General features: G+C 31.7%; 2 protein-coding genes, 1 long non-coding RNA gene and 1 pseudogene across 3 annotated transcripts; all 4 read left to right on the forward strand.

The window, feature by feature from the left end:
* The first annotated feature begins 222 nt into the window (after positions 1-222).
* Positions 223-1,859, forward strand: LOC111810629 (exopolygalacturonase-like). The gene is made up of 4 exons (XM_087117350.1): positions 223-398; positions 484-783; positions 859-1,377; positions 1,468-1,859. The coding sequence occupies exons 1-4, from the start codon at positions 264-266 to the stop codon at positions 1,696-1,698; spliced, it is 1,185 nt and encodes a 394-aa protein (XP_086973476.1). The 5' UTR covers positions 223-263; the 3' UTR covers positions 1,699-1,859.
* A 7,161-nt stretch (positions 1,860-9,020) lies between these two features.
* Positions 9,021-10,410, forward strand: LOC147789590 (exopolygalacturonase pseudogene; annotated as a pseudogene).
* A 6,810-nt stretch (positions 10,411-17,220) lies between these two features.
* On the forward strand, positions 17,221-17,585 carry LOC147789591 (uncharacterized). The gene is made up of 2 exons (XR_015411660.1): positions 17,221-17,412; positions 17,498-17,585. It is a non-coding gene; the product is annotated as an uncharacterized LOC147789591 (long non-coding RNA).
* A 56-nt stretch (positions 17,586-17,641) lies between these two features.
* On the forward strand, positions 17,642-18,866 carry LOC147789592 (exopolygalacturonase-like). Its single transcript, XM_087117322.1, has 3 exons — positions 17,642-17,797; positions 17,872-18,390; positions 18,481-18,866. Exons 1-3 carry the CDS (start codon positions 17,642-17,644, stop codon positions 18,709-18,711), a joined length of 906 nt encoding a protein of 301 aa, XP_086973448.1. The 3' UTR covers positions 18,712-18,866.
* Positions 18,867-22,603: the final 3,737 nt, after the last annotated feature.

Consider the following 22,603-nt stretch of genomic DNA (forward strand, 5'->3'; position numbering starts at 1 on the left):
ACAATTTTTCAAAATAGAGAGAAATTTATGGAATAAAATTTAGTGAGGTAAATGCTTAATCATACGAAAGAATAGCACAATTAGTTAAGTATAAGTGGAGAAAGAAGAAAGCTAATAATAGCAAAGTTCTCTTCTTTTCATATAAATACTTCAAATGCTAAAGGGAACATTCAAGCATTTCACACAAACAATTTCCAAAAACAAGAGAAAAAAAAAAAACAAAAAACAAAAAAAACAAAACTAGAAAAACGAAGAACAAGAAGATGGGTATGAACATGAAGTCGATAACTCTATCGTTCGTGTTACTATTATACGTTTCTATAAGAACAGCTCAATCAAGTGATGGAGTTTTTGACGTAACAACATACGGTGCTAAGCCTAATGCTGATATAACTCAGGTAAAAACTAATATCAAATATATCGATGTTTAGATATTTTTACGATGATAAATCTTTTCTAATTATGTTCGTGATTTTTTAACAGATTCTAGAAAAGGCATGGAAGGACGCTTGTGCTTCACCGATTCAAAGTAAATTAATTATTCCAAAAGAGACTTACACGTTAGGTGTAATCACAATGCTTGGTCCTTGCAAGAGTCCAATTGATATTGTCGTGCAAGGAACAATAATGGCACCCGTAGATATAACAGGTGATGGTTGGATTCAGTTCAGATATGTCGACAAAATTTCATTAACAGGTGGCGGAGTTTTTGATGGACAAGGACAAAAAGCTTGGGCAAGTAACGATTGCCATAAAAACCCCAAGTGTGCAAGAATTCCAATGGTAAATACACTTAAATTAACCATTTGCAAATTTTAATTTATTGTTTATACTCATGCATGATCGTTTTTTTTACAGAGTTTGAAGTTCAGCTTTGTAAAAGATTCAATTGTGAGGGACATAACGTCAAAAGACAGCAAGAATTTTCATGTCAATATCCTAGGTTGTAAGAATCTTACTTTCGACCACGTGACTATAAATGCACCGGGGAATAGTATTAATAGTGATGGAATTCACATGGGTCGTTGTGATGAAGTTAATATCATCAATTCAGTTATTGGTACTGGTGATGATTGTATCTCACTCGGAGATGGAAGCAGACAGGTAACAGTTACGAACGTGACGTGTGGACCTGGACACGGCATAAGCGTAGGAAGTCTAGGACAATATCTTGTTGAAGAACCGGTTGCTGGGCTTTATGTCAAAAATTGTAAATTAATTGGTACAACAAATGGCCTAAGGATCAAAACATGGCCAGCTTCTCCTGCTACTGGATCGGTTACTGATATGCACTATGAAGATATAACTTTGGTTGACGTCCAAAATCCAATTATTGTGGATCAAGAATACTGTCCATACAACAAATGTAACAGGAAGGTACTGGAATTACGAAATCTTTTATTTTCTTTATTTTATTTTAATTAGAAATAATTTCATTAAAATTGTGTTTATTTGATGTTTTTTCAGATTCCGTCGAAAATCAAGATAAGTAAGGTGAGTTTCAAGAATATTAGAGGTAGTTCTGGTACTGCAGTTGCTGTGAAGCTTTTGTGTAGTGCTGCTTATCCATGTGAAGATGTGCAGTTATCTGACATTGATATCACTTATACTGGACGTGACGGTCCAGTTGTATCTGAATGTTCGAATGTGAAACCGGTTGTTACTGGGATACAAAAACCTCTTATTTGTCCTTCGTGAGCGTAAGCTATTTCTACAAAAGATGATCGTTTGAGGAAGAGATTTAATTATGTAGTTTTCTTTTACGTTCTAGAGAATAAATTTGGAGTGAACAAAGGGTTCTCCTTTTTTGTATTTATAAATGAAGAGGAATAAAGTTTTGATTTTGTGTTGATTTTTCATGTTGAGTTATTTGATATTGAGATCACTTACAATTGGATTTGTAGCATACGAGATCAAACGGGTGATTTTCTTGCCTACTATAGACCCATACAACTCTGCATACTTAAAATCCATAATCCCAATTGCTATGGGAATACCTTTTAATTTACCCGTGCTTTGTTTTGCTTCAATCTCCCTTATCCAAAGAAGTATTGATCCAATTAAATTCAATTTCGAACTTATTTTTGGATACAAATCATGAGAATTTATATTTTTCCTAAACTTAGTCGTGTGAATCCTCGAATGTCCAACAAAACCAATGTGGGACACTTTCATCCAACACCTCCCCTCAAACAAAGTACGCCTCCCCTTAGTCGAGGCTCGACTCTATTGGTATGAAGCCTTTTGGGTAAGCTCAAAGCAAAACCATGAGAGCTTAGGCTCAAAGTGGAATGAAAAAAAATAAAATTGTTTGAGATTTGAACCAATTTAGAAGTAAGATCGATCATGTTTGTAAATTAACTTAGCTTTTAGTTAGAAGAAAGCAATCACCTTTCATGACATAAACGAATCCTAAAAGAGAAAAATTGAATTTGATTAATTCAACTTCTAAAAGTTTGTAACAATTAGAAAATTATAAAAATGAAACTATTCGTTTGTTTGGGACAATGAAAGACTAAAAGTTTGGGACTAAAAGAGAAGTAAAAATACTTTTGTTTTTTTTTTTTTTTTTGAAAAAAAAAAAGAATTTGTTTTTTTTTAAAAAAAAAATAAAGAATTATGAAATACTCATGGTAAGCCTTCAAGCAAATGAAATTAGAATAAAAAAAGATAGGATTAACAACCATCTTTTGTGCAGACTCCACAATGGAATTCGTTTTTACCTTCCATCGAATGAACAGAAAATGGAGGATCTATGAGACTCGTTGTAACTTTTGTATTTTATGACCAATTTTATGACCGCAATGTCGAGACCACACTCTTGCCGTAGTAAGACAGCAATTGTGCAACAATTATTCTAACCTCGCAAACAAGTCAATCATGTGAGATTCAAACTTCGTGGACAAATGTATGCTTGAGCTCCAGCCACGTTTTAGAAAACTGTTCTTATAATTGGAAAGAAGTCAATGTTAGGAGCTAAAAATGAATAAGGAAGAATTGCAACTTTGATGACATATGGCATATAATTCAAATAATAATTATGTAACGACCCAAAATTTTCTACTTAATTTAAGGTCGCTACTGTATACATACCATAAACATTGAATGCGGAAGACTTCATTTAAATTCCATAAAACACAACCTTTAACTTAAAAACACAGCCAGGACTTACGTGTTTCGAAAATATCTTTAAAATACACAACAAAAAACTCGAAATAAAATAAATAAGCGTTTAAGTTTAAAACATCCTATTCTATCCTAAGTCTAAGAAAATGAATACCACTATCCTATGCATGTGCCATGATCTCGAGTTGCGATGCCGTCGTCAGCCGTACAGGAATGCCTTGCCTTAACCTGAAAAATGTAGTAGCACATGGCCTGAGTATTTAAAGAAATACTCAGTAAGTGACCCCACTATTGGGGTTAAATGCAACAATCACATGCAATAAAATGATGGGACCTATCTTTCGTTTCGTTTCATTTCGTTTCGTTTCGTTTCGTTTCTTTTTCCCTACGGTGTAATCCTAATAGGTAATCGTGGACGTGTACCATATACTCTACACGCAGCCCATACGTGCGAGTATGAGCTCACCAGCTAGTTCGCACACCGCTGGGCCACTGTCCCTAGCCGGTGGGCATGCTCTGGGGGCCTACCGGGACCCGTTAAAACTAAAACCGTCACGGCAGCGCTATGCAGGGCATAACGATCGATGTCCTACCATTTGGATGTACGCGTCCGTACCCTCGTGATGGGATAGGGGTATCCCCCCAAATGCATGATCACACAATATGCATGAGGTCCCACTAGTCCTACAGTCATCATTTAATGAACATAACCCGTGTCACGTTTTCATGCTTACATGTCATTCTCATTCTCATTCTGTTACATATCATACATATTCCTAGCGGGGTTATGTATCATGCAATTTACCGTATTTCATGTCATTCAATTCATTCAGTTACATTCCAATACTCATACAACAAGCCATAATCGTACAAGGGTCACACATCGTCACATGCATTCATATCACATCAACTAAGCAACATAAATAACATACATTCACGTTCACATGATTTCGTACTTAAGCACAATAATCTAGCATACAATGTATCATATCATAACCAAGTCATAACGTAAACACTTCATAGTCATATCGTTCTCTAACTTACCATAGCCTTAACGTTCTTATACCTATCACGGACATATCATTACGTGACGTACCTTAGTCATATCGTCACAAGAACGTACCCTAACGCTATCGTTCTATCAATCTATCACAAACCTATCCCTTTCTACCCATAACCTAACCGTATTCTTTCATCAATCTCTCTTATCGTTACATTTCGTTTTGTGCATCCTTTTCGTACCCTATCTTAAACATATCCTTGAGCACATCGTACCATAATTATTATCATACAAACCACATATTATAACATAACATAACATAACATATAGGAAGCATATCGATCCACAGACAATTCACACATATCAATATATATGACACGTACAGAACCACATGGCACGTGTCAACATCAAATATAACCATGCCGATAGTAAGGTCACTTACCTGGCTAGCTTAAGTCGTTGTCACAAATATATCTTTAATGAAAGTTCGATTCCGTCCTTTGAAATCTGAGTCAACCTATATGAGTTCATGACATCAGTTTCAAGTTTGAACTCTATAAAATTATTTCTCTAATTTAGATTGGCCATAGTAAAATTCTGATATTTCCGATTAGACAAAATTTAAAGGAGCTCACTGCACTCTGATATTTCATGTTTTACTGTTAAATCCTGTTCAACAAATCTTTCCTCAATCTTTCCTCTTCTTCTGTAATTATTTTTAGGAAGGTATTATTCAATTTCGTTAATCTATTCTTACTTCCAAATCTTCCATTTTTATTTTTGTTATTATTTTTCTTTTCAGTTAACAGTGTTCTGTATTTTTATCTCTATCTCATTTTTTTTCTTATTTCCTTATATTCTTTTCCTATAATTCATATAAAAGTACAACCTAAATCATTGCAACAATTCAGTAGATCTAAATCATTGCAACAAAGTAGATCTAAAATATAATTGGTTTTGATTTCCTAAACTCATATAGAATTCTTTTCATTTAATCTCTAATATAAAACTAAATAATTGTAACCAAATTAATATTATTTAATAAAATAAAAGGAAGATTTAATATACTGACCTCTTCAAATGACATATCTCCTCCGGCGTAGCTAGTCTGCTTAAACCTTTTGTTTTCTTTTTCTATTTGTTTTTGTAGGAAGGAAGAATTCTGCGTAAATCTGCATTGTTTTTACAGAAAAGAGATTCGTCATTTGTTGCCAGATTTATTTTTAGGGGAGGAGTGGTGAGAGATTGAAGGAAGGAGGAGGGATGGTTACCAAATGTTTTTCTTCTTTTAATTTTTATTTATTTATTTATTATTTTATTATTTTAACTATTTTTTTTTAATTATTTTTACTTGTTTATTTCTTTATTTATTTTTGGGCTATTACAATTATGGTTGAAGCCAAGAATACCCTTCTCAATCTTTTCAATGGTTTTGATATTAAAACAATGCTACTATCTCACTTTGAATGACCACACAAAACGAGGCAATAAAAGAATAAAGAATCTCAAAAGAAAATGCTACTATCTCAAGCATGTTTTTGACTTGTGAAGGTTCGATATTTGAGTTTTATAAGATTTTAGTTATTAATGCATCCTGAGATCTCACATCGGTTAGAGCGAGGAACGAAACATTCTTTATAAAGAGTGTGGAAACATCTCTCTAGCAAATGTGTTTTAAAAACCTTGAGGGTAACCTCGAAAGGAAAAGTTTAAAGATGACAATATCTACTAGTTTGGGGTTGTTACAAATGGTTTCAGAGCCAGACACCGAGCGGTGTGCTAGCAAGAATGCTGGGCTCCGAATGAATGGGGTAGAGAGGGAAACAAAGCATTCTTTATAAAAGGTGTGAAAACCTCTACCTTGCAGACGCATTTTAAAAACTTTGACGGGAATTCTAGAGAAGACAATATCTATGTTAGCATGGATTTGGACTATTGCACATAGTGGATGATATGAGAGGTCAAAAGAGTAATATTGTATAGTAAAAACGAAATTTACGGGTATTCTTGTAATAATATTAAAAAACGAAAAGATGAAGGATAATAGGATAAAATAAAGAAAGAATAGTAATTTTTAAGGAAGTGGTTAATTAGGTAAGTTATTAGGAGACATGACACATAAAATGGACGTGTAAGTAGGAATGTTAATTACATTAAATTAAATATGAAGCATTTATAAAACTAAACAATAAACGGTATGTTATATCATAAATTTTAAATGGGAGTGTTATCAAATGAGGGCGCAGTTAAGTGGATTAGATTAATCTAATTAATTTCTTTAATTTAAATTTGACTGGTAGATGTAACAATTTGGGTTGAGTTGAGTTAGGTTCGGTTGAAAAAATCTTTTGTAACAATGTGAAAATTTGAATTTGTTGGATTGGTATCTGAGCAATCCCAATAAAATTTACAACCCAAAGTTGGGTTGCTTTGAGCTGTTGAATTTTTTTTAATTATTAAAAGAATTATATTTATCCACAGTACATTTTATATTTAAATATCTAACTTTACAAGTCAATGCATCATTAACATTGGTTAAAAATGTTAAATATCTTTTTAAAAGTACGGTAAGGTTGAATTGAATTGTAATTCTACAAGTTGGTCTAGTTGACTCGACCAGAAAAATGTCAATTCGTAAACTGAATCCGGTGTAAATCGAAAAAAATTAATCCAATCTTAATTTGAATTAAACAGTCTAAATAGGTTAGATTATTAGGTCAAATAAACAACCGAATAAATGGATGTTTGAAAAATGGGATTAATACTTGGGGTTATAAATTTATGTAAGTCGGACCTTGACCCATAGTCTTAAAGTCGTTACTTATATTGGCGGCTTTAGAGTATCTCTTAAGGCCCAAAATTTTTTTTGAAGGATATTTTTAATTAGACAATTAATCGGATAAGAAAAATAAGTAATTTAAATATTAGTTGATAAAACAAAATAAAATAAAATTTAAATTTCAAACTTTTATAATATGTACCGGCTTGTTGGTATTTATGAAAAATTCATTGGTCAATGATTTATAGTCGGTGCAAATATTTCTATATTTTTGACAATTTTGACTACTTAATTCAAATCATCAAAGTTGGATTGCGTTTTTTTAGTTATTTAAAAAAATTTAAAACAAAAAACAGAATTGATTCGATTTGCAGGTTGATATTTTTTTGGTGGGTCAATCTGACTAGTCCGACCAACTTGAAAATAGAGTTACAATTTAATCTACTCTACTTTTAAAAAGATTAAGAATATTAACGTTTGTAACCGTCGTTAATGATGCATTATAACTTATTTATTTTATTTAGGATATTAAGGGTTGGGTTGGACTAAGAATTCTATTCAAGTTGCTCGAGTCACCATATCAAGATTGGTTGGTCAAGAAGATTTTTCCAACTCATATACACTCTTAATTTATTTAATTTTTTTTTTTTTTATATTGCATTTGAATTTCTTTAAATGTAAATATTTAATAGATTAACTATTTTGGTATTTAGTTTTTTTTTTTTTTTTTTTTTTCATTTTCCAAATATAATATGGTGACAAAGACATTGGTAACAAAAATATAAGTAGGTGTATTAAAACATTATATCTAAGGAAAAGTCAATGTGCAATAATAAATGAAAATAACAATATCAACTTCAATAATCTTTCATATGATAATAAGTAATCTATAATTGAACTTTAATCAAAAAAAAAAAAAAAAAAAAAAAAAAAAAAAAAAAAAATCTTTTTAGGTAGACATTTATTAAAATTAACCTAGTCTAAATCTTCGTCCTCCATTTGGGCCCAGCGTCCACTGACACTCGTTTCAATCGATGTGGGATCTCACAATTCACCTCTCTTTGGGGCGCAACGTCCTCGATGGCACTCATTCGCCTCTCCAATCGATGTGGGATCTCAGAAGTGTTATTAAACTGTATACATAGATTTTTAAATTCACGTTTAACAAATTAAGAAACGTTCCCATTGTGGCAGTCTCATTGAATAATTTTTAGTACGAGGTTGAGAGATTTTATTAAATCTTACCGCAATCAAATACAAAAACCTAAACCCTAAACAATAATAGTTTAAAATATAAACTATAGGTACCTACAACATCTATAACTTTGATAAAGGAAGACAAATCACAACCCTAGAAAAATGATTGAATAAAGTAATATCGAGCGTCTCTTAACCATGATCAACCAATCAAATGGTAAAAGTAAAGAAAATAACAAAAGCGCTGCATAAAATCCACATTTTGTACTATTGGTGGTACCCTTTTAGAAAATGACCAAAATCTGGCTCGAGAGCGAAACCATTTCCAAGTGTATTTCTACTCAACATATAGACCAATTTAATCAAATCTAAACATTCCTCATAAAACCATCGAAAAATAGACTTAGTTTTTTCACCCAAAAGCCTCCAACACAGTTCTCTAGTACTGGTTTGGATTATAAGGTCTCCTACATATGACCCCAGGTTTTTTTTCGTTCTTATTTTAGTCTAAGTACCATCTCTACTCAATATAGTAAGAGACAACAACCAAAAAGATGTTGAGAGACAACAACCAAAAAGATGTTTTTATGAAAGTTTTAGTGATACTCTTTTGAAGAACAAATCTCGACTTAATGAATGATAGTGCTTCAACACCGAGAACAAATCTTGACTTAATGAACCATAAACTACATTAATATTATTTAAACCATTAACAAATTTCCCAGAAAGACCCTTTCACAAAAGAGAGAAATTTATGGAGAAAGAACAGCAAAATTGGTCAAGTATAAGTGGAGCATGATGAAATTAATTAAGTATAAGTGGAGCAAGAAGATCAAGCATTTCACGCAAACAATCTTTTAATTAAAAAAAAAAAAAAACTAGAAAGTTGAAGAACAAGAAGATGGGTATGAACATGAAATGGATGACTCTATCGTTTCTATAGGAAAAGTTCAATCAAGTGACGGAGTGTTTGACGTGACAAGTGCTACGCTTAATGCTCATATAACTCAAGTAAAAACTAATATCAAATATATCAATTTTTAGATGAGAAAACGCTAATATTATGTTCGAGATTTTAAACAGATTCTAGCAAATGCATGGAAGGACGCTTGTGCTTCACTGATACAAAGTAAATTAATTATTCCAAAACAGACTTACACTTCACGTGTAATCACATTGTTTGGCCAATGCAAGAGTCCAATTGATATTGTCATGCAAGGAACAATAATGGCGCCCCGTAGATATAACAGGTGATGGTTGGATTGAATTCAGATATGTCGACAAAATTTCATTAACAGGTCAGGTGGCGGAGTTTTTGATGGACAAGGACAAAAAGCTTGGGAAAGTAACGATTGTCATAAAAACCCTAATTGTGCAAGAATTCCAACGCTTCAATTAACAATTTACAAGTTTTAATTTATAGTTTATAGTTTATACTTATGCATGATCGTTTTTGTTGTTTGAAGTTCATCTTTGTAAAAGATTCAATTGTGAGTGACATAACGTCAAAAGATAGCAAGAATTTTCATGTCAATATCCTAGGTTGTAAAAACCTTACTTTCAACCGTGTGACTATAACTGCACCGGGAACTAGTATTAATAGTGATGGAATTCACATGGGTCGTTGTGTTGGAGTTAATATCATCAATTCAGTTATTGGTACTGGTAATGATTGTATCTCACTCGAAGATGGAAGTAGAGAGGTAACAGTTACGAACGTGACATGTGGACCTGGACACATCACATAAGTGTAGGAAGTCTGGGAAGATATCTTGTTGAAGAACCCGTTGCCGGGCTTTATGTCAAAAATTGTACATTAATTGGTACAACAAATGGCCTAAGAATCAAAACATGGCCGACTTCTCCTGCTACGGGAACGGTTACTGATATGCATTATGAAGATATAATTTTGGTTAACGTCCAAAATCCAATTATTTTGGATCAAGAATACTGTCCATACAACAAATGTAACACGAAGGTACTGGAATTACGAAATCTTTTATTTTCTTTGTTTTATTTTAATTAGAAACATTTTCATTAAACGGTGTTTATTTCATGTTTTCAGATTCCATCAAAAATCAAGATAAGTAAGGTGAGTTTCAAGAATATCAGAGGTAGTGCGGGCAAAGGTAGTGCGGGCAATGTAGTTGCTGTCAAGCTTTTGTGTAGTGCTAATTATCTATGTGAAGGTGTGGAGTTATCTAACATTGATATCACTTACACTGGACGTGAAGGGCCAGTTGTATCTGAATGTTCGAATGTGAAACCGGTTGTTACTGGGATACAAAACCCTATTATTTGTCCTTAGCTTTCTTCGTGAGCGTAAGCTATTTCTACAAAAGATGATCGTTTGAGGAAGAGATTTAATTATGCAGTTTTCTTTTACGTCCTAGAGAATAAATTTGGAGTGAACAAAGGGTTCTCCTTTGTCGTATTTATAAATGAAGAGGAATAAGGTTTTGGTTTTGTGTTGATTTTTCATGTGAAGTTGTTGAGTTAGCCGATATTGAGATCACTTACAATTGGATTTATAGCATACGAGATCAAATGGGTGATTTTCTGCCTACTACAGATCTCATACTACCCTCCATAAACTTAAAATCCATAATCTCAATTGCTATGGGAATACCGTTTAATTTACCCGTGCTTGAATCAATAATTTATTCGTGCTTGAATCAATACGATCTTTATAAAGTTCCTCCTCTGAATGAAAAAAATAAAATAAGATTTAGATCACCTTGTTGAACGAGTATCAACATTTGTTTGAGATTTATTTGAGATTTGAATCACTTTAGAAATAAGATCGATCATGTTTGTAAATTAACTTAGCTTTTAATTAAAGAAAGCATTAAAGAAAACACAGATGTTCTTTTTACTGCATTTTCAAGTATGATGTATGTGGAACCTCAAAATGAAAATCACCTTTCATGACATATATGAAACCTCAAAATCTCTATCTCGATTGATCACAATGAGTCAAAGAGAATAAAGAAGGTAGCTTTAACAACCATCTTTTGTGCAGTATATACGGCTCTACAATGGAATTCGTTTTTACTTTACATCGAATGAGAAAATGGAGGAATTATTTTGTTGGTTATTTGATGAGTCATTCAAAGAGTTGTAACTTTCATATTTTATGACCCTCATTAATACATTAATGAAATATAAAAGCTCTAAATTATCATCCACTCTTTAATATGGTGTGATAATTTTTTTCCACACATTTCTTAAAGTTTATATTCTATAATTAATGTCTTAGTTCATATTAGAATATCCAATTTTATTGTAATACCCCAAAAAAAATAAAATAAAATAATAAAAAAAATTGTTAAAATAATAATAATAATAAATAAATAAATAAACAAAAAAACAACCTTTCTCCCACTTCTCTCCCGTTGCTTTTACAGAACTTCCCTCCTGTATCAGCAAACCATCACTCATTAATACAACACCAACATTATTTGATTCTAAATTTAGAGCTATGCCTATAGTACCCTCTTCAAATTCGACTAATTCACCTGCCATTACTTCATCAAGACCATAAATACGAGCAATGTCGTCGCCTACTTGAAGTACAATACCTGTATTTACAATTTTTACTTCTCTATTATATTGCTCAATCCCTTCCCACAATTATCTCTCCTCAACCCCAAAGTAACAGTTACTACAACAAAAAAGAAACGGAAGAACAATAATTGTCAGATTTACGAAAGAACAATAATTGTCAGATTTACGTGAAGATAGATCTTATCAATAAGAAAATTAATTGTCAGATTTACAATTTACGTGAAGATAGATCTGAACAATAAGAAAAATAATTGTCAATGAAGATAAATCTGATTAATAAGGTATATATTAAATCTTCATTTTCTTTTATCCTATTTTTTTAGAAATCACAGCCAATTATAGTTAGATCTTCGTTGAATTATTAGATTTGAAGATAGATCTGATCAATAAGGTATATATTAAATCTTGATTTTCTTTTATCCTAATTTTTTTTAGAAATCACAGCCAATTGTTAGATCTGGATTGAATTATTACAAATGTTTAGCTTTGAGTTAGAAACTAAATGTCAATCATTTATACTAATTCTAGTAAATCAGGTCAGATTAGTAATATTAGATTAAATTTATATTAGTAGCCAAATGAATAGATTAAAAATAGAATGGCCAAGAAAATTTGTGAATAGGAAACACTTAGATAAGGAAAGATTTGGAAACAGAGATAAATTTGGAATACATGAGAACAGAATTAAAAGGCAGCAGATAAAAAAACAAGATTTTGAAATACATGAGAACAAAATTAAAATGCAGCAAATAAAAAAAAGAAGATTAAGGAATTAAAAACCACAAACTAAATATATAGAGAAAGGTAAATACATAGGGTAAATACAGAGAGTAGTAAAGCCGAGAATAACTTGAAATAGTTGTATCTACTTCTTTATACAACAGTAACCATGAAAAATAAGTTTTTTTTAATAAAAATATAATTATAGATATATAACATTTCAAGACTTTTAACAATGGACCAATGTAAATTAGATAAATAATTTTGTAGATTTCAAACTTGAAACTGATGTCATGGGCTCACATAGGTTGACTCGGATTTCAAAGGACGGAATCGAACTTTCATTAAAGATATATTCGTGACAACGACTTAAGCTAGCTAGGTAAGTGACCTTACTATCGGCATGGTTATATTTGATGTTGAAACGTGCCCCGTAGTTCTGCACGTGTCATATATATATTGATATGTGTGAATTGTCTGTGGATCGATATGTTTCTTATATGTTATGTATATGTTATAATATGTGAATTATATGATAATAAATTACGGTACGATGTGTTCAAGGACATGTTTGAGATAGGATACGAGAAGGGTGCACAAAACAAAATGTAACGATAGGAGTAAAATACGTTCATGAAACGTTAAGGTTAGGTTACATACCGGAGTGCTATGGATAAGAGAGATTGACGGAAGAATACGGTTAAGTTACGGGTAGAAAGGGATAGGTTTGTGATAGATTGATTGAACGATAACGTTAGGATTGATAGAACGATAGCGTTAGGATACGTTCTTGTGATGGTATGACTAAGGTACGTTCACGTAATGATATGTCTGTGATAGGTATAAGAACGTTAAGGCTATGATAAGTTAGAGAACGATAGGACTACGAAGTGTTTGCGTTATGACTTGTTTATGATATGATACATTGTGATGCAATATGTCATGGTATGATGTGTATATGATCAAATGTTATGTTAAAAGCATAGAACGTTATGTTAGGTCTCTTAAATTGTGTGTATACAACATGATATGAATGACATGAAATCACGATAAATGGCATGAAATATAACCCCGTTAGAATTATGTATGATTTGAGATGATTTCAGAACTGAAGAATGAGAAACGATATGATATGAATAATGAACGATATCTGAAACGATATGAAAAATGATATGATATATACATAATGCTAGCGGGGTTGTATTAAAGGATAATGAAAATGGAAAAGTTTTGGGACCTCATGCATTATGTGTGCTCATGCATTTGGGGGGATACCCCTATCCCATCACGAGGGTACGGACGCGTACATCCAATGGCAGGACAGCGATCGTAATGCTTTACATAATGCTGCCGTGACAGTTACTAGTTCTAGCGGGTGTCCGGACTAAGGGGCTCCCAGAGTATGCCCACCAGATAAGGAAAGTGGCCCAGTGGCATGCAAACTAGCTGGTGAGCCCATACTCGCACGTATGGACTGTGTATAGAGTATATGGTACACGTCCAAAATTACCCGTTAGGACAGCACCGTAGGGAAAACGGAATGAAAGATAGGTCCTATCATTCTTTAAATACTCAAGCCATGTGCTACTACATTTTTCAGGTTAAGGCAAGACATTCCTGTACGGCTGACGACGACATCGCAACTCGAGACCATGGCACATGCATAGGATAGTGGTATTTATTTTCTTAGACTTAGCTAGAATAGGATGTTTTTAACTTAAACTCTCATTCATTTTATTTAGTCTTTTGTTGTGTCGTTTAAAAGATGTTTTCAAAACACGTAAGTCCATGGCTGTGTTTTAACATAAAAGTTATGTTTTATGAAATTTAAATGAAGTCTTCCGCGTTCAATGTTTATGGTACGTATACTGTAGCGACCTTATAGAAAATTTCGAGTCGTTACATTGATCTTAATGTTCAAATGTGAAACTCTAAATAGAAGCAATCCTCCAAGAAGATGACCATTTGATGAAGAAATTTAATTACATAGTTTATTTTTACATACCACTCGATGTCACCCAAAAAAAAAAAAAAAATTATAATTTGTCATGACATTTATTTTACCATCAATTTCTAAGATAAATAAGTTAGTTCCTTTATTTTATTTATAAATGAAGTGGCACACAACTTAAACCCCACTGTAAAAAAATTCTACAAACATTTGTGCTAACACTTCTTATTTAAATGATTAGATCTCAATTGTAAGTTTGAAGGTGTTTATTTGGATTAGAATATAAAGTAATGCAATTAAAGTTAGATCACGACTCAAATGCCGATCACACTCCTGCAGTAGTAGGACAGTAATCGTGCAACAATTATTCTAACCCTGCCAACAAGTCAAATCATGTGAGATTTAAACTTGGTGGACAAATATTCTTATAATTGGAAAGAAACCAATGTCATTAGTTAAAAATGAATGAGTAACGACTACAATTTTGATGGTATATAATCTAAATAATAATTGTGTTGAATCCACAGGTAGTATTCTATTCTCGTTCTCTTCAATCTTTTCACGTTTTGATATTAAAACAATGCTACTATCTCACTTTGAATGACCAAACAAAAAGAGGCAATAAAAGAATAAAGACAAAATGGACAGGAATAGCATTTTTTATTAATTGATAACATATATTTTATACGTTTAACCCATTGATTATATTAAATATTAGAGGCAAGTTTCCTAGTCGTTGAGTAGGGAAGACTATGCTCGACAAACAAAAAAATAGAGTTACAACTCAACTATAATCTACTCGATTTTTAAGATTATTATGAAAATGAAGAATATTTGATATTTGTAACTGATATCAGTGATGCTTGTGACTTGTGAATGTTTAATATTTGAGTTTTATAAGATTTTAGTTATTAATATAATATGCATCGTGAGATCTAACATCGGTTAGAGTGGGGAACGAAACATTCTTTATAAAGAGTGTGGAAACATCTCTCTAGTAAATGCGTTTTAAAAACCTTGAGGGTAACCTCGAAATGAAAAGTTTAAAGAGGACAAGCTCTCCTAGTTCGGGGCTGTTACAAATGGTTTCAGAGCCAGACACCGAGTGGTGTGCTAGCAAGGATGCTGGGCCTCGAATGGGTTAGAGAGGGGAACGAAGCATTCTTTATAAAGGGTGTGAAAACCTCTTCCTTGTAGATGCATTTTAAAAACTTTAACGGGAATTCAAGAGAAGACAATATCTGTGAGCGATGGATTTGGACTATTGCACATAGTGGATAATATGAGAGGTCAAAAGAGTAATATTGTATAGTAAAGACGAAATTTACGGGTATTCTTGTAATTATATCAAAAAACAAAAACATGAAGGATGATAGGATAAAATTAAAAAAGAATAGTAATTTTTACGGAAGTGGTTAATGAACCTAATTGAATTTAGGTGAGTTAATAGGAGACCTGACACAATAAAATTTGGTTTATGTTATGAATGAAGCATTTATAAAACTAAACAATACACTATATGTTATACTAAGAATGTTTGCTTAATCTACCAAGATATGAAAAGAGTAATAAACAGAAATAACAATAAATGGAAAGATACTTCGGTAAGAAGAGAAATATCTATATATTTACCTTATAATAAAGTATATATGGTAAACTATAATTTATTACTAAATATCCTTAACATATATCATAAATTTTAAATGAGAGTGTTATCAAATGAGGGCGAAGTTAAGTGGGTTAGATTAATCTAATTAATTTCTTTAATTTAATCTTTACTGGTAGATGTAGAGTATACATAGATTAAACATTACGGTAAAGTTGAGTTGGGTTGTAATTCTACGAGTTCGTCTGGATGACTCGACAAGAAAAATGTTAACTCATAAACTGAACCCGATCTAAATTGAAAAAAATTAATCTAATCTTAATTTGAATTGAACAGTCTGAATAGGTTAGATTATTGAGTCAAATGAACAACTAAATAAGTGGATGTTTGAAAAATGGGATTAATACTTAGAGTTATAAATTTATGTAAGTCCGACCTTGACCCATTACTTATATTGGCGGCCTTAGAGTACCTCTTAAGGCCCAAGTTTTCATTTTTTATTAGACAATTAATCAAATAAGAAAAATAAGTAATTTAAATATTGGTTGAGAACAAAATAAAATAAAATTTGAATTTCAAGCTTTTATAATGTGTACCGTCTTGGAATTTATGAAAAATTCATTGGTCAATGGTTTAATAAGACTCTTTATATATATATATAAAATATATTATTTAAAAAATATTTAAGTTAGTGCAACGACTCATCTAGAAATCCACCCCCCTTTGAGTCCCAATGTCCTCGTTGACACTCGTTCCAATCGATGTGGGATCTCACAATTCACCCCCTTCGGGCCCCAACATCCTCGCTAGCACTCATTTCAACGGAGGATGGATCTCACAATCTATCCCCTTTGGGGCCCAACATCCTCGCTAAAACTCATTTCCCTCTCCAAGATTTTTAAATTAAATTCACGTTTAACAAGTTAAGAAATATAATTTTTTAGTACGAGATTGAGAAATTTTATTAAATCTTACCACAATTTAAACCAAAAACCTAAACCCTAAACCATAATAATTTAAAATATAAATGTGAATTGAAATATAATTAAATTCCTCATATGAAACCTAACAATTTTTCAAAATAGAGAGAAATTTATGGAATAGAATTTAGTGAGGTAAATGCTTAATCATACGAAAGAATAGCACAATTAGTTAAGTATAAGTGGAGAAAGAAGAAAGCTAATAATAGCAAAGTTCTCTCCTTTTCATATAAATACTTCAAATGCTAAAGGGAACATTCAAGCATTTCACACAAACAATCTCCAAAAACAAGAGAAAAAAAAAACAAAAAAAAAACAAAAAACAAAACTAGAAAAACGAAGAACAAGAAGATGGGTATGAACATGAAGTCGATAACTATATCGTTCGTGTTATTATTATACGTTTCTATAGGAACAGTTCAATCAAGTGATGGAGTTTTTGACGTAACAACATACGGTGCTAAGCCTAATGCTGATATAACTCAGGTAAACACTAATATCAAATATATCAATGTTTAGATATTTTTACGATGATAAATCTTTTCTAATTATGTTCGTGATTTTTTAACAGATTCTAGAAAAGGCATGGAAGGACGCTTGTGCTTCACCGATTCAAAGTAAATTAATTATTCCAAAAGAGACTTACACGTTAGGTGTAATCACAATGCTTGGTCCTTGCAAGAGTCCAATTGATATTGTCGTGCAAGGAACAATAATGGCACCCGTAGATATAACAGGTGATGGTTGGATTCAGTTCAGATATGTCGACAAAATTTCATTAACAGGTGGCGGAGTTTTTGATGGACAAGGACAAAAAGCTTGGGCAAGTAACGATTGCCATAAAAACCCCAAGTGTGCAAGAATTCCAATGGTAAATACACTTAAATTAACCATTTGAAAATTTTAATTTATTGTTTATACTCATGCATGATTGTTTTTTTACAGAGTTTGAAGTTTAGCTTTGTAAAAGATTCAATTGTGAGGGACATAACGTCAAAAGACAGCAAGAATTTTCATGTCAATATCCTAGGTTGTAAGAATCTTACTTTCGACCACGTGACTATAAATGCACCGGGGAATAGTATTAATAGTGATGGAATTCACATGGGTCGTTGTGATGAAGTTAATATCATCAATTCAGTTATTGGTACTGGTGATGATTGTATCTCACTCGGAGATGGAAGCAGACAGGTAACAGTTACGAACGTGACGTGTGGACCTGGACACGGCATAAGCGTAGGAAGTCTAGGACAATATCTTGTTGAAGAACCAGTTGCTGGGCTTTATGTCAAAAATTGTAAATTAATTGGTACAACAAATGGTTTAAGGATCAAAACATGGCCGGCTTCTCCTGCTACTGGATCGGTTACTGATATGCACTATGAAGATATAACTTTGGTTGACGTCCAAAATCCAATTATTGTGGATCAAGAATACTGTCCATACAACAAATGTAACAGGAAGGTACTGGAATTACGAAATCTTTTATTTTCTTTATTTTATTTTAATTAGAAATAATTTCATTAAAATTGTGTTTATTTGATGTTTTTTCAGATTCCGTCGAAAATCAAGATAAGTAAGGTGAGTTTCAAGAATATTAGAGGTAGTTCTGGTACTGCAGTTGCTGTGAAGCTTTTGTGTAGTGCTGCTTATCCATGTGAAGATGTGCAGTTATCTGACATTGATATCACTTATACTGGACGTGACGGTCCAGTTGTATCTGAATGTTCGAATGTGAAACCGGTTGTTACTGGGATACAAAAACCTCTTATTTGTCCTTCGTGAGCGTAAGCTATTTCTACAAAAGATGATCGTTTGAGGAAGAGATTTAATTATGTAGTTTTCTTTTACGTTCTAGAGAATAAATTTGGAGTGAACAAAGGGTTCTCCTTTTTTGTATTTATAAATGAAGAGGAATAAAGTTTTGATTTTGTGTTGAATTTTCATGTTGAGTTATTTGATATTGAGATCACTTACAATTGGATTTGTAGCATACGAGATCAAACGGGCGATTTTCTTGCCTACTATTAAAATCCATAATCCCAATTGCTATGGGAATACCTTTTAATTTACCCGTGCTTTGTTTTGCTTCAATCTCCCTTATCCAAAGAATATTGATCCAATTAAATAAAATTATGTTTCGTAATTTCGTGATTCAATTTTTTCAATTTCGAACTTATTTTTGGATACAAATCATGAGAATTTATATTTTTCCTAAACTTAGTCGTACGAATCCTCGAATGTCGAACAAAATCAATGTGGAACAAAACCATCGAATGTCGAACAAAACCAATGTGGAACACTTTCAATTTTAATTTTATATTTTTTTTCAATTTTATCCATCGAATGTCGAACAAAACCAATGTGGGACACTTTCATCCAACACCTCCCCTCAAACAAAGTACGCCTCCCCTTAATCGAGGCTCGACTCTATTGGTATGAGGCCTTTTGGGTAAGCTCAAAGCAAAACCATGAGAGCTTAGGCTCAAAGTGGAATGAAAAAAAATAAAATTGTTGGAGATTTGAACCAATTTAGAAGTAAGATCGATCATGTTTGTAAATTAACTTAGCTTTTGGTTAAAAGAAAGGACATAAACGAATCCTCAAAGAGAAAAATTGAATTTGATTAATTCAACTTCTAAAAGTTTGTAACAATTAGAAAATTATAAAAATGAAACTATTTGTTTGTTTGGGACAATGGAAGGCTAAAAGTTTGGGACTAAAAGAGAAGTAAAAATACTTTTGTTTTTTTTTTTTGAAAAAAAAAAAGAATTTGTTTTTTTTTTAAAAAAAATAAAGAATTATGAAATACTCATGGTAAGCCTTCAAGCAAATGAAATTAGTAATATTATCCGTGCAATATAATAGAGAAGTAAAAATTGTAAATACCGTTACTTGATGAGTCAAATAGAATAAAAAAAGATAGGATTAACAACCATCTTTTGTGCAGTACATACGACTCCACAATGGAATTCGTTTTTACCTTCCATCGAATGAACAGAAAATGGAGGATCTATGAGACTCGTTGTAACTTTTGTATTTTATGACCAATTTTATGACCGCAATGTCGGGACCGCACTCTTGCCGTAGTAAGACAGCAATTGTGCAACAATTATTCTAACCTCGCAAACAAGTCAATCATGTGAGATTCAAACTTCGTGGACAAATGTATGCTTGAGCTCCAGCCACGTTTGAGAAAACTGTTCTTATAATTGGAAAGAAGTCAATGTTAGGAGCTAAAAATGAATAAGGAAGAATCGCAACTTTGATGACATATGGCATATAATTCAAATAATAATTATGGTTGAAGCCAAGAATACCCTTCTCAATCTTTTCAATGGTTTTGATATTAAAACAATGCTACTATCTCACTTTGAATGACCAAACAAAACGAGGCAATAAAAGAATAAAGAATCTCAAAAGAAAATGCTACTATCTCAAGCATGTTTTTGACTTGTGAAGGTTCGATATTTGAGTTTTATAAGATTTTAGTTATTAATGCATCCTGAGATCTCACATCGGTTAGAGCGAGGAACGAAACATTCTTTATAAAGAGTGTGGAAACATCTCTCTAGCAAATGTGTTTTAAAAACCTTGAGGGTAACCTTGAAAGGAAAAGTTTAAAGATGACAATATCTACTAGTTTGGGGTTGTTACAAATGGTTTCAGAGCCAGACACCGAGCGGTGTGCTAGCAAGAATGCTGGGCCCCGAATGAATGGGGTAGAGAGGGAAACAAAGCATTCTTTATAAAAGGTGTGAAAACCTCTACCTTGCAGACGCATTTTAAAAACTTTGACGGGAATTCTAGAGAAGACAATATCTATGTTAGCATGGATTTGGACTATTGCACATAGTGGATGATATGAGAGGTCAAAAGAGTAATATTGTATAGTAAAAACGAAATTTACGGGTATTCTTGTAATTATATTAAAAAACGAAAAGATGAAGGATAATAGGATAAAATAAAGAAAGAATAGTAATTTTTAAGGAAGTGGTTAATTAGGTAAGTTATTAGGAGACATGACACATAAAATGGACGTGTAAGTAGGAATGTTAATTACATTAAATTAAATATGAAGCATTTATAAAACTAAACAATAAACGGTATGTTATATCATAAATTTTAAATGGGAGTGTTATCAAATGAGGGCGCAGTTAAGTGGATTAGATTAATCTAATTAATTTCTTTAATTTAAATTTGACTGGTAGATGTAACAATTTGGGTTGAGTTGAGTTAGGTTCGGTTGAAAAAATCTTTTGTAACAATGTGAAAATTTGAATTTGTTGGATTGGTATCTGAGCAATCCCAATAAAATTTACAACCCAAAGTTGGGTTGCTTTGAGCTGTTGAATTTTTTTTAATTATTAAAAGAATTATATTTATCCACAGTACATTTTATATTTAAATATCTAACTTTACAAGTCAATGCATCATTAACATTGGTTAAAAATGTTAAATATCTTTTTAAAAGTACGGTAAGGTTGAGTTGAATTGTAATTCTACGAGTTGGTCTAGTTGACTCGACCAGAAAAATGTCAATTCGTAAACTGAATCCGGTGTAAATCGAAAAAAATTAATCCAATCTTAATTTGAATTAAACAGTCTAAATAGGTTAGATTATTAGGTCAAATAAACAACCGAATAAATGGATGTTTGAAAAATGGGATTAATACTTGGGGTTATAAATTTATGTAAGTCGGACCTTGACCCATAGTCTTAAAGTCGTTACTTATATTGGCGGCTTTAGAGTATCTCTTAAGGCCCAAAATTTTTTTTGAAGGATATTTTTAATTAGACAATTAATCGGATAAGAAAAATAAGTAATTTAAATATTAGTTGATAAAACAAAATAAAATAAAATTTAAATTTCAAACTTTTATAATATGTACCGGCTTGTTGGTATTTATGAAAAATTCATTGGTCAATGATTTATAGTCGGTGCAAATATTTCTATATTTTTGACAATTTTGACTACTTAATTCAAATCATCAAAGTTGGATTGCGTTTTTTTAGTTATTTAAAAAAATTTAAAACAAAAAACAGAATTGATTCGATTTGCAGGTTGATATTTTTTTGGTGGGTCAATCTGACTAGTCCGACCAACTTGAAAATAGAGTTACAATTTAATCTACTCTACTTTTAAAAAGATTAAGAATATTAACGTTTGTAACCGTCGTTAATGATGCATTATAACTTATTTATTTTATTTAGGATATTAAGGGTTGGGTTGGACTAAGAATTCTATTCAAGTTGCTCGAGTCACCATATCAAGATTGGTTGGTCAAGAAGATTTTTCCAACTCATATACACTCTTAATTTATTTAATTTTTTTTTTTTATATTGCATTTGAATTTCTTTAAATGTAAATATTTAATAGATTAACTATTTTGGTATTTAGTTTTTTTTTTTTTTTTTTTTTTTTTCATTTTCCAAATATAATATGGTGACAAAGACATTGGTAACAAAAATATAAGTAGGTGTATTAAAACATTATATCTAAGGAAAAGTCAATGTGCAATAATAAATGAAAATAACAATATCAACTTCAATAATCTTTCATATGATAATAAGTAATCTATAATTGAACTTTAATCAAAAAAAAAAAAAAAAAAAAAAAAAAAAAAAAAAAAAAAAAATCTTTTTAGGTAGACATTTATTAAAATTAACCTAGCCT

Source organism: Cucurbita pepo, chromosome 14 (assembly GCF_057944985.1).
Source record: "Cucurbita pepo subsp. pepo isolate OVF chromosome 14, ASM5794498v1, whole genome shotgun sequence".
NCBI lineage: Eukaryota > Viridiplantae > Streptophyta > Magnoliopsida > Cucurbitales > Cucurbitaceae > Cucurbita > Cucurbita pepo.

What these genes read in the sequence shown, in the direction of transcription:
- LOC111810629 (XM_087117350.1), top strand. Translation starts at nt 264, where the DNA reads ATGGGTATGAACATGAAGTCGATAACTCTATCGTTCGTGTTACTATTA. An exon ending in CTAATGCTGATATAACTCAG is followed by an intron (nt 399 to 483) that starts GTAAAAACTAAT and finishes ATTTTTTAACAG; the next exon opens with ATTCTAGAAAAGGCATGGAA. An exon ending in AGTGTGCAAGAATTCCAATG is followed by an intron (nt 784 to 858) that starts GTAAATACACTT and finishes TTTTTTTTACAG; the next exon opens with AGTTTGAAGTTCAGCTTTGT.
- LOC147789592 (XM_087117322.1), top strand. Translation starts at nt 17,642, where the DNA reads ATGGCACCCGTAGATATAACAGGTGATGGTTGGATTCAGTTCAGATAT. An exon ending in AGTGTGCAAGAATTCCAATG is followed by an intron (nt 17,798 to 17,871) that starts GTAAATACACTT and finishes GTTTTTTTACAG; the next exon opens with AGTTTGAAGTTTAGCTTTGT. An exon ending in ACAACAAATGTAACAGGAAG is followed by an intron (nt 18,391 to 18,480) that starts GTACTGGAATTA and finishes ATGTTTTTTCAG; the next exon opens with ATTCCGTCGAAAATCAAGAT.